Source organism: Malus domestica, chromosome 16 (assembly GCF_042453785.1).
Source record: "Malus domestica chromosome 16, GDT2T_hap1".
Lineage (NCBI taxonomy): Eukaryota > Viridiplantae > Streptophyta > Magnoliopsida > Rosales > Rosaceae > Malus > Malus domestica.
Genome location: NC_091676.1, coordinates 2,493,505 through 2,508,438, shown reverse-complemented (window position 1 = coordinate 2,508,438; position 14,934 = coordinate 2,493,505). Strand labels below are relative to the sequence as shown.

Genomic DNA, 14,934 nt, shown 5'->3' with positions numbered 1-14,934 from the left:
CCCCTCCAGTCCATGAGGGAGGAATTCCGATCATGACTCCAAGTTACCTGGAGTTCATCCCAGCAGCCTTAATGCAGAATTCCAACTTTGATTTTGTGACTACCTTTGTCAACATGTCTGAAGAATTATTATCGGTATGAATCTTCTTCAGCTGCAGCAACTTGTTCTCGATAGCGTCTCTAATCCAGTGATAACGAATATCAATGTGCTTAGTGCGTGAATGATATGTAGTGTTCTTGCTCAAGTCCAGAGCACTCTGACTATCACAATAAACGCCATAATCACTTTGCTTCAAACCCAACTCTTGGAGAAACCGCTTCAGCCACAACAACTCCTTGCATGCTTCTGTAGCGGCTATGTATTCAGCCTCGGTTGTGGACAAAGCAATGCACTTTTGTAACTTGGATTGCCAAGACACGGCTCCCCCTGCAAAAGTAAACAAGTACCCAGACGTAGATTTTCTACCATCCAGGTCACCTCCCATGTCAGCATCTGTAAATCCTTCCAAGATTGGTTTGGAACCGCCAAAGCACAAGCACATCTTAGAAGTCCCTTTCAAATATCTGAGAATCCACTTAACAGCTTCCCAGTGGTCCTTCCCTGGATTAGAGAGAAACCTGCTCACCACACCTACTGCATGAGCAATATCTGGCCGTGTGCACACCATTGCATACATGATACTTCCTACTGCTGAAGAGTAGGGAACAACTGCCATTTTCTCCTTTTCTTCATATGTTTTTGGACATGACTCTTTGCTCAACTTGATATGATTGGCTAAAGGTGAGCTTACCGGTTTGGCTGCTTTCATGTTGAACCTTTCAAGCACCCGTTCAACATACTTTTCTTGTGACAGCCACAACTTCTTGGATTTTCTGTCACGAATTATCTCCATGCCCAAAATCTGCTTGGCTGGCCCTAAGTCCTTCATGTCAAAGGACTTAGATAACTCTTCTTTGAGCTTTTTAATCATAGAAGCATCTTGTCCGACAATCAACATGTCATCAACATAAAGCAATAAGATGATGAATGTACCTCCAGAAAATTGTTTGATATAGACACAAGAGTCAGCATGAGTTCTCTTGTACCCATTACTCACCATGAATGAGTTGAACTTCTTATTCCACTGTCTCGGAGCCTGCTTAAGACCATATAAACTTTTCTTAAGCTTGCACACCAAATTTTCTTTACCTTTGACTTCAAAGCCTTTGGGTTGCTCCATGTATATCTCCTCTTCTAAATTGCCGTGGAGAAATGCAGTTTTAACATCTAACTGCTCGAGCTCAAGATCCATGCTTGCTGCCATACCAAGGATAACTCGAATGGAAGTCATCTTCACCACCGGTGAGAAAATCTCATCAAAGTCAACTCCTTTCTTTTGACCAAAACCTTTGACAACCAAACGAGCCTTGTACCTTGTCATGTTGTCGTCTCTTTTCAATTTGAACACCCACTTATTTTTCAATGCTTTCCTGCCCTTTGGAAGCTCCACCAGCTCATAGGTATCATTCTTTGATAAGGAATCCATCTCCGACTCCATTGCCTTCATCCATTTGTCACTGTCGTTATGAGCTCTGGCCTCCTCATATGTTTCGGGCTCTCCATAATTAGTCAACATGATATACTCTGATGAAGAATACTTGGTAGACGGTCTTCGACTTCTGATGGATCTTCTGACCTGATCTTCATTCTCTTGTAGGGCTGGAGGCTCCCCCTGATTGGGTTCTCCTTGAATATGCTCTTCTTGACTAGGCTCCCCCTGATCAGCAATCTCATGGTTTGGCACATCTTGATCAGGCTCCTCTTGATTAGCATTATCTGATTCTGCAGGCACTTCATTGGCAGTTGCTTCAGGGATGTCATCGTGACTTTCTTCATCTGAAGCTAATGGATCAACTCCTCTGACTGCGCCATCTGGTTGTGCCTCTTTATCCGAATCCCCAATTGTTTGTTCTTCATAAAAGACCACGTCTCTACTTCGGATAAACTTCTTCTGGTATGGGTCCCATAATCTGTAACCAAAATCTTCACCGCCATAACCAAGAAAGATGCACGGTGTAGCTTTGTAGTCTAACTTCGATCTCTGCTCTTTGGGCACATGCACAAAAGCTTTGCAACCAAACACCTTCAGATGAGAGTAAGACACATCATTACCAGTCCATACTCTTTCTGGAACATCAAGACCTAATGGTACTGATGGAGATCGGTTGATCAAATAGCAGGCTGTCCTTACAGCTTCACCCCAGAACTGCTTAGATAACTTTGCAGTCCTCAACATACACCTGACTTTCTCCATGATGGTTCGGTTCATTCTTTCAGCAACACCGTTATGTTGTGGAGTTCCAGGAACTGTCTTCTCATGACGTATGCCATGTTTTACACAATACTCTCTAAACTGGTGAGATGTGTACTCGCCGCCGTTGTCGCTACGAAGGCACTTGAGAGGTTTCCCAGTTTCCCTCTCCACCATGGCATGGAACTCCTGGAATGTCTGAAACACCTGGTCTTTGGATTTCAACAAATACACCCACACCCTTCGTGAAGCATCATCAATATAAGTAACAAAATATTTATTTCTTCCAAGTGACTCGACTTCCATGGGACCACACACATCTGAATAAACAAGATCTAACAAGTTTCCTTTCTTTGTAGATGGAATCGAAAAACTAATTCTTCTTTGTTTTCCTAATAAACAGTGCTCACAAGAGTTTAACGACGTACCTTTGGCAAAGGGAATGTGAGACTTCTTTGCTAAAACCTGTAGGCCTTTCTCGCTCATGTGACCTAGCCTCTTATGCCACAAGTCTAGAGATGAGTCCTCCACAGCATTCAACTCACCTTTCAAAACCTTGGCATTTGACCGGTACAACGTACAACAAAGTCGTGCTCTTGCTACCACCATTAAGCCTTTAGTAAGCTTCAATTTTCCTTCGCCAATATGGTGATAATATCCTTGTCGATCAAGGGTACCAATGGATATCAGATTGAGACGTATATCAGGAATATGTCTCACATCTTTCAACATCAATTGGCAGCCGAGATTAGTTCTTAGACATATATCACCAATTCCAAGAATTTTGGAATAGCTTTCATTCCCCATCTTCACTATGCCAAAGTCACCTTCTTTGTATGTACTGAAGAACTCCCGTTTGGACGTAGCATGGAAGGAAGCTCCATTGTCAAAGATCCATTCAATGTCTCTGTCAGAGTTGCCCATATGCAGACATTCACCAACAGACAATATTTCTGGTACATCACCACATATGACAGCAGTGGTATTGCCAGTATCATCTTTCTTCTGATTGTTTCCTTCCCTTTGCTCTCTCTTCCAAACTCGACAATTTTTCTTCATATGGCCTTCTTTTCCACAATGGTGGCATGCACCCCTGAACCTTGACTTGGATCGGCTAGGACTCCTGCCATGACCTCTAGGCCCTCTACTCGTGCTTCTTCCGCGGTTCTCTGTGACAAATACTTGGCTGCTATCTGTGCCAGAAGTCTTTCTCCTTGTTTCTTCATTGAGCATGCTATTTTTAACATTATCAAGAGTAAGAACACCATTAGAAGCAGAGTTACTTATACTCACCACAAAGGTCTCCCAACTGTCTGGCAAGGATCCAAGTAACAAGAGCGCTTGTAGCTCGTCCTCGATCGTCATTTTCATAGTAGCCAACTGGTTGATGATATTCTGGAAATTGTTCAAGTGTTCTGCTACACTTAAACCATCCTTGTACTTCACATTGATGAGCTCTTTGATCAAGAAGGCTTTCTTGGCTGGGGTCTTCTTCTCGAACAAGGACTCAAGCTTCGTCCAAAACTCGCGAGCATTGGTTTCATTAGACACATGGTGAAAAACACTATCGTCCACCCATTGTCTAATTGTGCCAATAGCCTTGCGATTCATCTTCTTCCACTCGGCATCGGACATGCTCTCTGGCTTAGCGGCATCTCCTTCAATTGGCTCATGCAGATCCTTGCAATAGAGAATGTCCTCCATCCTTGGCTTCCATGTTACCCAATTGGAGTTGGTGAGTTTGATCATAGTGCCACTTCCTTCCATCTCGCAGTACGAGCCAACCGGGCTCTGATACCACTTGTTAGGAATGTCGGTACTACAAGATAGAGAATGCACAAGGTAAAGTAGAAAATGGACGCCAAGAATTTATGTGGTTCGGCAATTTATGCCTACGTCCACCAAACAAGGAATCTTCACTACAAGAAAAAAAAATGAATACAACAAGAGTAGTCTTACCAAGCCAAAGACAAGGCTTGATGGATACAAGAAAGTATAACACACACTTTCTATCACTCTAAACTTCACTCACACAATGTGTAGTGGAACACTCTCACTCTCACTCTTGGAGTGGAACTCTAGCTTTGGACTTGATCCTTTGCTACTCACTCTTGGTTCTCAATTGGTTACATCACACCCATATTTATAGGTGAGGGCTTGGCATTCTACTAGTTTCTAGTTCCTTCTTCAAACCTCTAGTATAGAAAAATCTAGACTAGCCATATACTTGTAGCTTCTAGATCTTTCCATTTGCAACCAAGGAAGCTAGTACTCTCTAGCTTTTTCCATCAACTTAATAACATTCTAGAATTGTCTAGCAAGCTCCAGCCTCATCTCTTGCTTACTAGAATAATCTAGAACATTGATCATGGGCTGGACCATATACCAACACTAATCGCTCCTTTAATTAACCACCTTAATTAAAAATTAATGGAAAACCGGTTTACAGCAAAATGAAGCAAGATCTCCCCCCTCACCCGTCTCTCAATTACCTTCCAAACCAAGCAACAACATAACCTAAATCCTCTAGCTCTAGCTCTACCTCTAGCAGTCTCTCCTTTGAACAATATGTATATGGGCAGGGATCACAATTCGGAACATAACACGTTACATGAATCAAATTTTTTACAAATATAAAACTTGATGTGTATATTGTTAAGGAAAGGGATCATCTCCGGATCCTTTTCCACCTAATCCATCCAGTTTGGGATTCGGATCGTTGAAATTTAATTCAACGGCTACAAACATGGGGCCCCTTTAAATATGATAATAACTGTAGTCATTTGATCAAATTACAAAGGTTCGGATCCCGGGCTAGGTGGATTAGGTGGAAATATCTTTTCTCTTTTTTTTAATTTTTTTTAATTTTTGTGTGTGTGTAATAAGATGAGTTATAGTATTATTACATGATAGTGATACTCACATATCTATTTTTAGTTTCCACACACCGTTATTGATTTTTTGTTATTGATCTTCTTTAATTTATTTGATCTGATCACTACCCTTACTATATTATTACCAGGCTTTAGTGAAGCCTTCTTCTAGGAATTGGTTTAGCATGAACTAGCAAGGTGCTTGCTTTAAGCGGACCACTTCTCGCTCTTACCCCTTCTCGACTGATAGAATGTGAACGTTTATGTCAATTTATGTGTTGACCAATCCATAAGTTGATACAAATTAGACAATGGATTTGTGACACAACTTTTGACATACGTTTTTGTTGAACCTACTTTGTAATATATTTTAACGATTCAAACCGTTTATTTTTTAGGTATTCCCTCAAAGATCAATTCCACCAAAAATTACCCAAACCTGAAACCATATGATCACTGGATTAAGAGTTTATTTGTAAAGCCGTATTCATCCATTTTATTCATTACAAATGTATACTTAGTAGTTTTGAATTTATCTAATTTTTTTTCTTCTATAATTTATGAATAGTGTTCTAAAAATAGAGGATTGAGATTGTTGATCAATTAAGTCATTTCAATTGGATGGATGGAATTTGTAACATCTGTATTTGTTACTGTTTACTAATTGGCACTCACTCAAAAGAGTAATCATCTGCAGGGGGCGCCTGTTTGTTATATCTCATCATTCCCCGCGTTTGGCGGGACCTAGAGTTTTTGAATCCGTTCGATCAAGCACATAAAAATCCAAAGGCTCAAAGTAGCTAAGTGAAACAACTTCTTGCTTTTCAGTCTTAACTAATTGTTGCTACTGAATGACTTAAAAACCATGAATAATGCAACGAAGCTGGTCTGACAGTGAGGGCAGATCAGGCAAAACAACGCTAAGCCGCCTCGATTGAAATGCTGATGAGGCATTCAGTTAAACGCTTGTCCAAAACAGTTTCGAATCTGTTTTGCTCCTCCCTTTCCCTCCAAATCTCTCCTCCACCGCCAAGCCTATAAAACCAGCCACCGGACCTGAGCACCTCCATTCGTCACTCTTCTCACTCCAACGGAGGAGAAGGAGGAGGAGAAGATCTTCTGTTGCTTCGGAAGGTAAACGACTGCTCTTCGTTTTCCCTCGATCCAAACAGCTTTTCAGTCTCTGCTTTAATTCTTTGTTCAATTTCTCATCAATTTTTTTCGATAATTATATTTATTTTTCCAATATTTGTGAAATTAAACCTAGATCTGATTCCGTTGATTAATTAGATTGCTTCTGAAATTCACAACACTACTCCTCTGTTAAATTCCAGAGTAAAATTGAAGAAATAAAAGCGAAATTTCGAGAAAAAGTACGATTCCTCTTCCCTTGCGTGCTTTTCTTGATTATAAAGCGAGAGGTTTCTTGTTTTCCTTTCGCGAATTGAATTTAACGCTACTTTTGTGCAGCGAAACAACAACCGCGCAGATGCAAAATGACACCGCGTATGGCGGCCACGCCACATCTGCAATGCCGCAATCCCACACAGACGACGCCGTCTTCGCTTCACTCTACTCCGCCATTTTTGATCGCAAGGCTTCGGTCAGTCAATACGACGTCGAATCGGACCACAGCTCGTCTTCAGCTCACCGCCACCGCCAACTCTACAATTCGCTCCTCGTTCAAGATCATCAGGAGATGGTGAACCGCCACAGCCGCTGCCTCAAGCGCCTCCAAGAAACCTCCGAGGAAGCCGACGCTCTCCGCCGCGAGAACGTTCATCTCCGCTCTCTCAATCTCGAGCTCAACAAGCACCTCAGTCTGCTCGTCCACGCCTCCGTGCAGAAACAATTCGGTTCCCCCTCCTCTGTTCAGACGACCGCGCCGTTTGGGATCGTTAACGGACTTCGTGACATGAAAATTGATGACAAGCGAGCAGAGCAGGACATGTCCGACGAGAGCCCTATGAGTGTGATTGAGAGCGAAGGCGGTGACGCGGAGAATATTGATGTGGAGAGGTTTTCGCTGCCTAAGAGCATATCTGTGAGGTCTGATGGATACGTGAAGGCTGCTCAGGCCGCTCAAGCCGGTGCTAGCACTGCCTCTCGGACTCGGACCACCTCTCGACCTCGTGCCGCCACTACATTCAATGCTTCGGTAAGCCATTTTCTACATCCTCCACCATTGATTTTTCTTTAAGTTAATTCACAAAATAATAATTTTCAGTCTAATTTTAATGCGGTTTTGATTTTACTTAGTTTGTTTGATTTGCTTAGTTCTTAATCTAACTTCGATGCGGCTTTGATTTTTAATTTGCCACTTGTTTATTTCGGAAGTTCACCAATGGCGGATGACATGCAAGGTGTTTGTGAAATTTTCCAACAGAAAAAGTGACTAGTTGGTAGCCTTTACAGTTTTTTTTTAATAAACAGTGTACTAATTTAAGGTTTGATTTTGTGTAATGATGGTGGTGGGAACTGATGATGACGATGGATGATGCAGCAAAAGGTGTTTGTTCCGAGAGGGGTGAAAGAGGAGGAGGCGCCGCTGGAATTGGAGGTGTACAACCAAGGCATGTACAAGACAGAGCTGTGCAACAAGTGGCAGGAGGTTGGAGAGTGTCCTTACGGCGATCACTGCCAGTTTGCACATGGGATTGAGGAGCTCCGCCCTGTGATCCGCCACCCACGCTACAAGACCGAGGTCTGTAGGATGGTGCTTTCCGGCGTTGTCTGCCCATACGGTCACCGCTGCCATTTCCGCCACGCCCTCACCGAGAATGAAAAGCTGATGGTTCCAAACAAGCCCAGGCAAAGGCAGTTCAATCTGGACAGGTAAAATAAAGGGGTATTATGATGATGGAGACAACAGTAATAAGATGAGAAAGGAGAGCCAAATGTTTATGTTACATATGCCTCCCATCGGAAGATATCGTATATAAATGGTATATACCAGGTATGAAGTAAGTATAAATACGGACAGAAATACATAAAACAAATAATAATTAGTGTCATATGCTACGGTAAATTTGTTGAGGTAAAATGTGGAAAGACTTCATGGCCCGGAAGGTGGACAAAATATGAGCTCCTATTTCATTTTTGTATATGTTGATTTGGGTTTTAACTAAATTGAACATTTGGAAGCATCATCATATATACTTCAATTTTATATATATCTACTTAAACAAAAACATGAAACAAAAAATGAAAGTTTGTGGTTTGTGTTGGGCCGGTTCAGTGGGTCATAAAATTCGGCCCATATACGAAACCAGTCCAATATTGTCCAGGGCCTGAACAGTTTTTGGTTGACTAGGGCTTCGTGACGCTCTCTGTGTAGTGTGTATAAAAGGGAGCAGGCAAGCATTGTACCCGTCGTCCGCTGGAGGAAGAAATATGACGTGAGAGAAGGGGGAAAGGGAGAAAGAGTTTGAGGAAGTTATTGGACTTAGTAGCTCGGTGAGAAAACATTGAGGATCTGGAGTTCTTCTTCTCCTACCGATGCCACTAAGTCCCATGATTTCCTCTGCCTCCTCCTTTTCCCACCTTTTTTCTAATTAAATTATTATCTGTAATTATTTTATGCGTTTTCAGATGCTGGTAAAGTCATCAGATCTCTTGCCCTCTCGTTTTCAATTTCCTTTGTTATTCCTTAATTTTCTGTTAATTGTTTACAATATTTTGGATTCAAGTAAGTTGATCTGTTTTAATATTATTGCGTAGCAAAATTTAATGATGTTAATTAGCAGCTTAATTTGGTTCATGAAAGTGGTCCCTTGTTTGTAAAAGAAAAGGATAAATTTGAAAGAAAATAAAGGCTCACAGAAACTTTGTAAATTGCGCTTTACTTCCCTGAAAGTATTTCTCATTTTATTATATTTTAAGCTGCAAACTGTAAATCCTGCAATATTTTGGCATGGAATTTCCAACGCCATTGACAAATACAGGAAATCCTGCTACCCTTGCCTACCTGCGGGCAGGCTCTGTCCTTTTGTTAACGTTCACCGGACTTGGGTGTCGAGAATTTTCTGGCCCTGTGTTTATGCGAGCGTCGTCTTCTTGTATCATTTGGCGTCTCCGCTCCTCCCAGACCTCCAATTTCGAGTCCAAACCTTGCTTGGAATCCGTTGTAACCGCTAAATCATTTTGATGACCCTGCGTTACCGACTGTCTGGTTGCCCTACGACTCCAAACCGATGAGTTTAATAGTAAAAACGATAAAAAGTATGATTAACGTATTTATTTTTTAATAATTTAAAATGTTTAAAATTTGAAAACAAGTTACAAAAAAAAAAAACACTCAGTTGACGAAACGTGGTAAAAAGACCAAAATAATGAGTGAAAATAAGGTAGAGTAGGAGGTAATAAATTTTCGTAAATCATGGTGAAAAATAAGCCTAAAAGTAATAACATAGGAGCATGACTTGACCAAAATGTACAAAGATAACAAAAAAATTCGTAAAATCAAATTCTTGTTATCAACCTTTTTCACCAAGAAAAATAACCGACAGGAAAATGAGGAAATTTCAAGAAAGCAAATTACCTCTGGTAAATTAAAATTCATAATTTCTCTTTGATTGGTCATGAGATTTTTTAATTTGTAATAATTACTTGTTCTTTTGCCTGGCTAATTATACTTTGGTGGAGGAAAGAAGAACACCAAAGCATCCGCATCGGATTCCAATTCCACCTCAAATCGTAATCTTTCGTCAGTCTCCATATATCTCTTTCTATCAGAAAAACTCCATCAATGTACTATATCCCAAACATTTATATATTTTTTTAGTACATCGATATTTTTATACTAAGAGGAGGGAGAATTCAGTTAAGCCACATAATAGACAGCTTAATTTAGTATTGAATTCACCATCTACGATATTCGAATAAAAATTGAAAAAGTTAATTTAAGGGGTAGGATTGGGTGGGGGCTGCAATAGGATAAAGGGTAAAAACGAAAACAAAAAATAGCTAGGGCATTTCTTCCCCACCCCCTCCATTCCTTCAACTTCCTAAATTTCTCCCGTTTCCTTCCCCTCTTGCGTATTTCAACATACATACTAGCAAATAGTGTGTTTGTTTGTTTGTTTGTTTGTTTTTTCGGGGAAGAAAACACGAGTGAAAAGAGAAAATCGTGCAATAAGGGGGAAAAAAGATGAGTTGCATAAAGTTGTTAAAATATGAATTTTGGGAAGAACACGAAAGTATTCTAGAGTTGTCTCCAAAACTGCTCATTCTAACGACTTTTCGCATCTCTTTCTTTCCCTAACTTATCCTCCATTAGCTTCTACTCTTGCCTTGAACTTTTGAGAGAGCCGACAGGATCTTCTGCACCCAAAATGGGTCCACACAGTGCAGAACTTATCTGTGACGTGATCTCATTTTCTTCTTAACTAATCATCTTCCTACTTTAATATTTGTTTTTTGCAGTGCTATTTTTCATTAATAGTTTGATTTGCCCATTTTTTGCCTTGTTTAATATTTTCTAACATTTATTTTTTATTAGATATGTGGATTAATTCTAAATCCGTTGTATCTGAAAGATTGAGACCTTAATAATTTAATATTTGTGTATATCCATTACACATATCTCGAAATTTAAACTCATTAAATGGTGAAAAATAAAGTATGATCATTACCATCCCTTGAAGGTGATGAAAAAAAATGCACCTTTACAAAATTTCAACTCGCAATCATTGTATTTGCACTAACCGTGATTTGAAAGATAAAAGATATTCATTCCAACTGTATTTAAAATAAATAAATAAACAAAATGAAACACAAAAATTTTTATTTACTAAAATAAAAACAAAGACAAAAAACAGAGTGTTCACTAGCACATATAGGATTTTATGGAATACGAAAAGAAATGGTGCTTTCAAATCCCTTGTGCGATGATATGATATATGGTAAGACATACTAATAGATGAGTTGTGCCTGTGACCAACAACACAGACCTAACTTTAGAGACTTGATAGAGAAGGAGTTGGAGGACTTTTAGGTCAAGGTGGATTTGAGCTTTGAACACGTCTTCTAGTCTACCTTGGTTCAGTTTCGTTCCAAATTTGGGCTATGATTAAATTGTAAACTCAAGGCCCAAAATAAACAAGCCCAATGTAATGTGAAGCCCATACAACACAGCCAGTCGTCCATGCAAGCACGCCAGCACGCCAGCTGAATGCATTCAAGTTCCAATCAATGCGTGTTTCAAGTCGTTCGAATTCCGAAACTAAAAGCCTCACCAACCCCTGTACTTTTATCCTCTCCCTCTCCCATTATATATACAAACACACCATCTTCTTCTTCTTCTATGTGAGCTATGGAAAATCAAATAAAAAGGGGAAGGGGGAAGGAGAGGAGTGGCATGGAGTTATTGGTGTAAGTGGATCGGAAATAAAGAAAAAAAAACCCACAACTATTTAAAAAAATTAAATCAGAAAGTGGAGATTATTCTTTCGGAACCACTTACACCCATGATTCCATGCCTTTTTACTCTTTCCCTACCGTTTCCTGTTTAATTTAAGTCGCTAAGGAAATTAAAACATAAAGGATTAAGGGGGAAAGAGAGGAGAGGCATGGAGTTAGTGGAATGAGCGGATTGGGAAGAAAGAAAAAAAATAACTCACATAAATTCATAAAGTGGTGTTTTTTTCTCTCCCCAAAACCCCTCATTCCAATGATTCCCTACCTTTTCGTCTCTTTTCCTAGCTTTTCCTACTTAGCTTGTTCCATCAGAGGAAGAGGTGCATTTCTAGTTGTGGGGGGAGATAAAATGGTGATCAAAGGAGTAAGGGGAAAGGGAGGAGTGGCAGGAAGTTGTCGAAATGAGCGGAGTGGAAAGAACACAATCTTTGAAAAAGAAAAAGAAAAGTTCTTTCCAATACCGCTCATTTCAACGATTTCCTACTGTTCATCTCTTTCCCTATCTTTTCCTGCATTTTCTTCCATCGGCAGCTTCATCTAATTTTCTTCCTAATTAAGTAGTATTCGTTAAAGATGCATTATATTAATTAATCATACTTTGCAGCTTCATCTAATTTTCACGAAGATGATCCTTGGTTTTTGGCAATTTGGAGTTGTTTTCTAACAGTGAGAAATTTGGAAATCTCTTTGCGACTTCTTAATCCACTTTTCCTTTGTGTAATTATTGTGGACATTTGCTTTGTAACTTTTCTTTGTAATCAATTTTACCATTGTATAAAAAAAATTAAAATTCACGTTGAAAATTTTGGAACCAAATCTTATTATCGATGACAAATCATTATGACAATATTATTGACCTGGTTAACCGATCTTATTGAACCAAATGTTACAACGTTGTATTTTTGTACTATGTATTCCGATCTCATTGGACCATGTATATAAGACCTTGATCAATCTGATACCGTGAATGAAGTTGGAATCAATTGACAATATGAGGAATCGTATAACTCCTTATAAACACTTGCAAATTCGCTACTTTTCCTGATTGTGGGATTCATAATCTCAATAGTTTTTAGTCAAAAACTCAAACTGTTGTGCAAATGTTTGCTAGTATTAATTAATCAAGTATGTGTTATATGCATCGTTTAAAGCCTGAAAATTAATTTGTATCATAAAATTTTACGCCAAAATTAATGAGAAATTGCATCATTTCTTATGTTCCAACTGACACTAGAGACGAGCTTAACCCTGACATATATGGTGAGCTGGATGGGATTGGACCTTCAATTATAATTGGATTGGCAAAGACATGTAAGGCAAGACTTGTAACGTATGTATAAGAATATGTTGGATAACCTCCTCTATTGTGGATTTATAACCTATCATGTCCATTTATATCCATCTCATATTTTGCCACAATGAATAAATGACTGAAATCAAGTCTATTTTAATTCGTCACAAACCTATCTCAACTAACCCACCAAAAATACCTTGAAAGATTACTCATAGCCACAAGAGCTTAATCCCAATTAGAGAGTAATTAATTAATAAAAGTTGTTATCGTTATTCGACAAATTAATGCAAGAGAGGCAAAGGGTGAGGTTGCATGGAATTATGACCGTCTGTGGACATGGACTGGGGATATAGTAACACAACGCTCAAACATTTCATATATCATTCTTTATGTCTAACAACGCGACTCTTGTCAATTTCGGGCCGGGTGAAATTATGCTTAACTCAATCAAACATGTTAACATATCGTGTCTAATTATGAACCATTTATAGATTTTACAATATGTCACGTGTTGTATTTCACCTGTTTACTTGTTTCTTTTCTTTCCTTTTGTCAATCGAACAAAAAACTACAAAACATTTTCGAATCATATCAAATAGAACATAGAGAAAACAGGCCATAAAACCATGAAATCTTATGTCAAAAACGTTATTATATAACAAATGTCCAAACCATTTGACCATGAAAATCATACCTGGAAAATAAGTTATAATGTTTACTAAATGATTTTCTTTCCTAAAAAAAAAAAAAAAGAGATAAAATCATATATGACAAAGATAACATCTCATTATCGTGTTTCGCGAGTAAGCGTTGATCCAAACCTAAAACCAACATATGAGGTAATTTCCAATCGAAGTAGGGCCAAAGAGCTCCTTTTAACTCTATAGCTCTGCAAGAAATTATATTTTAATGAACAGTACTATGCCATATTTTATACCATCTCTAACCGATGGAGCCAGGGGACCATAGGCCAAACATAACCCTTTGATAAAAAATCATCTCCAACTGAGAAGGCCAAAGGATCATAGGCCAAACATAATTTATTATTTTAATTAAATTAAACTACCATATTAAAATAAGGTTTTCGAACATATTTGAGTGCCACTTGTTGCCAAATGAATAGCCTCCGGATTTCGTATCTTTATATAATCTCAATAATTTTTTGGATATGATTTCAAGTGACACTTGTTCCTGGTGTCAGCCAGCACAGCTTGATTTGGAGTCCTAGTGGACATTCCGGGTCGGGGTGTGTCACATGTCGCTAACGTGAGTAACTCTCCAGATTTCTTATCTTTATGTAATTTCAATAATTTTTTGGATAGGATATAGAGTTACACATATCGTTAAAGTGAGTAACTCTCCAAATTTCTTATCTTTATGTAATCTTAATAATTTATCGGATAGGATTTCGGGTGCCACGTGTCGAGATGTATTGGTTGTGTTGCAAATTTAAATAAGATTCTTATTAACATGACACTTCTCATATTAAGCTTTCAATGTTGTAGGAATGATGTAGGTATTTATAGAAAAAAAATTAGAATTTTTTTTTAAATTCGTAAAAAAAATATATATATATATCAAATTCCAACGGTAACCTAACAACAACATGACGCTAGCCAACCGTTGCTAGATGGCGTCATGTTGACTTCATGTCGCCGTTAGCATTCAATTAGGCTGAGTTGGAGGATTGGCAAAATGTCGAGCTTGACAATCTGGAGCTGGACAGCTGATAAAATGTCAAACTTGACATTCTGGCGTTGGAGGGCTAGACTGGAGGCTGGCTCTAGCTGGCTAGAAATGGCCAACCAGCTGGCCTGATTTAGAGGTTTGGGCCTAGTGGGGCCTATAAGCCATTTGGCCTAGCCCTCGATTGAAAACGATTTTCGTGTCATTTCGAGCTATTTTTTACCCTATAACACCTTGATCGAGTCGGTTGAAGATGGCTGAGCATTCGTTTTGTTATTCTTGAAACTGAAAGTCCGAGCTATGGTAAATTGGTAAGAGAAGCCCAACATGAAGCTCGTATAGGCTGTCGTCTAGTGCTCTGGAGAGAATCAATA

The 14,934-nt window shown here is 39.1% G+C and overlaps 1 protein-coding gene and 1 non-coding gene across 4 annotated transcripts; both read left to right on the top strand.

Annotated features, from left to right (window-relative positions):
- The first annotated feature begins 6,129 nt into the window (after positions 1–6,129).
- Positions 6,130–8,997, top strand: LOC139192828 (zinc finger CCCH domain-containing protein 15-like). Of its 3 annotated transcripts, none has more exons than XM_070815606.1 (4): positions 6,161–6,297; positions 6,498–6,536; positions 6,634–7,321; positions 7,667–8,334. In XM_070815606.1, the coding sequence occupies exons 3-4, from the start codon at positions 6,653–6,655 to the stop codon at positions 8,000–8,002; spliced, it is 1,005 nt and encodes a 334-aa protein (XP_070671707.1). In that variant the 5' UTR covers positions 6,161–6,297; positions 6,498–6,536; positions 6,634–6,652; the 3' UTR covers positions 8,003–8,334. The 3 variants fall into 3 exon arrangements, with proteins under 3 accessions (XP_070671708.1, XP_070671707.1, XP_070671709.1); XM_070815608.1 differs by having other exon boundaries at positions 6,167–6,297; positions 6,454–6,536; XM_070815607.1 differs by lacking the exon at positions 6,498–6,536 and having other exon boundaries at positions 6,130–6,297; positions 7,667–8,997.
- MIR2118A (microRNA MIR2118a) lies at positions 8,564–8,714 on the top strand. Its single transcript, NR_120983.1, has one exon. It is a non-coding gene; the product is annotated as a microRNA MIR2118a (primary transcript).
- Positions 8,998–14,934: the final 5,937 nt, after the last annotated feature.

Excerpts from the sequence above, each read along its gene's own strand:
- LOC139192828 (XM_070815607.1), top strand. The coding sequence starts at position 6,653 with ATGCAAAATGACACCGCGTATGGCGGCCACGCCACATCTGCAATGCCG. Across the intron at positions 7,322-7,666 it reads CCACTACATTCAATGCTTCG|CAAAAGGTGTTTGTTCCGAG; the intron begins GTAAGCCATTTT and ends TGGATGATGCAG.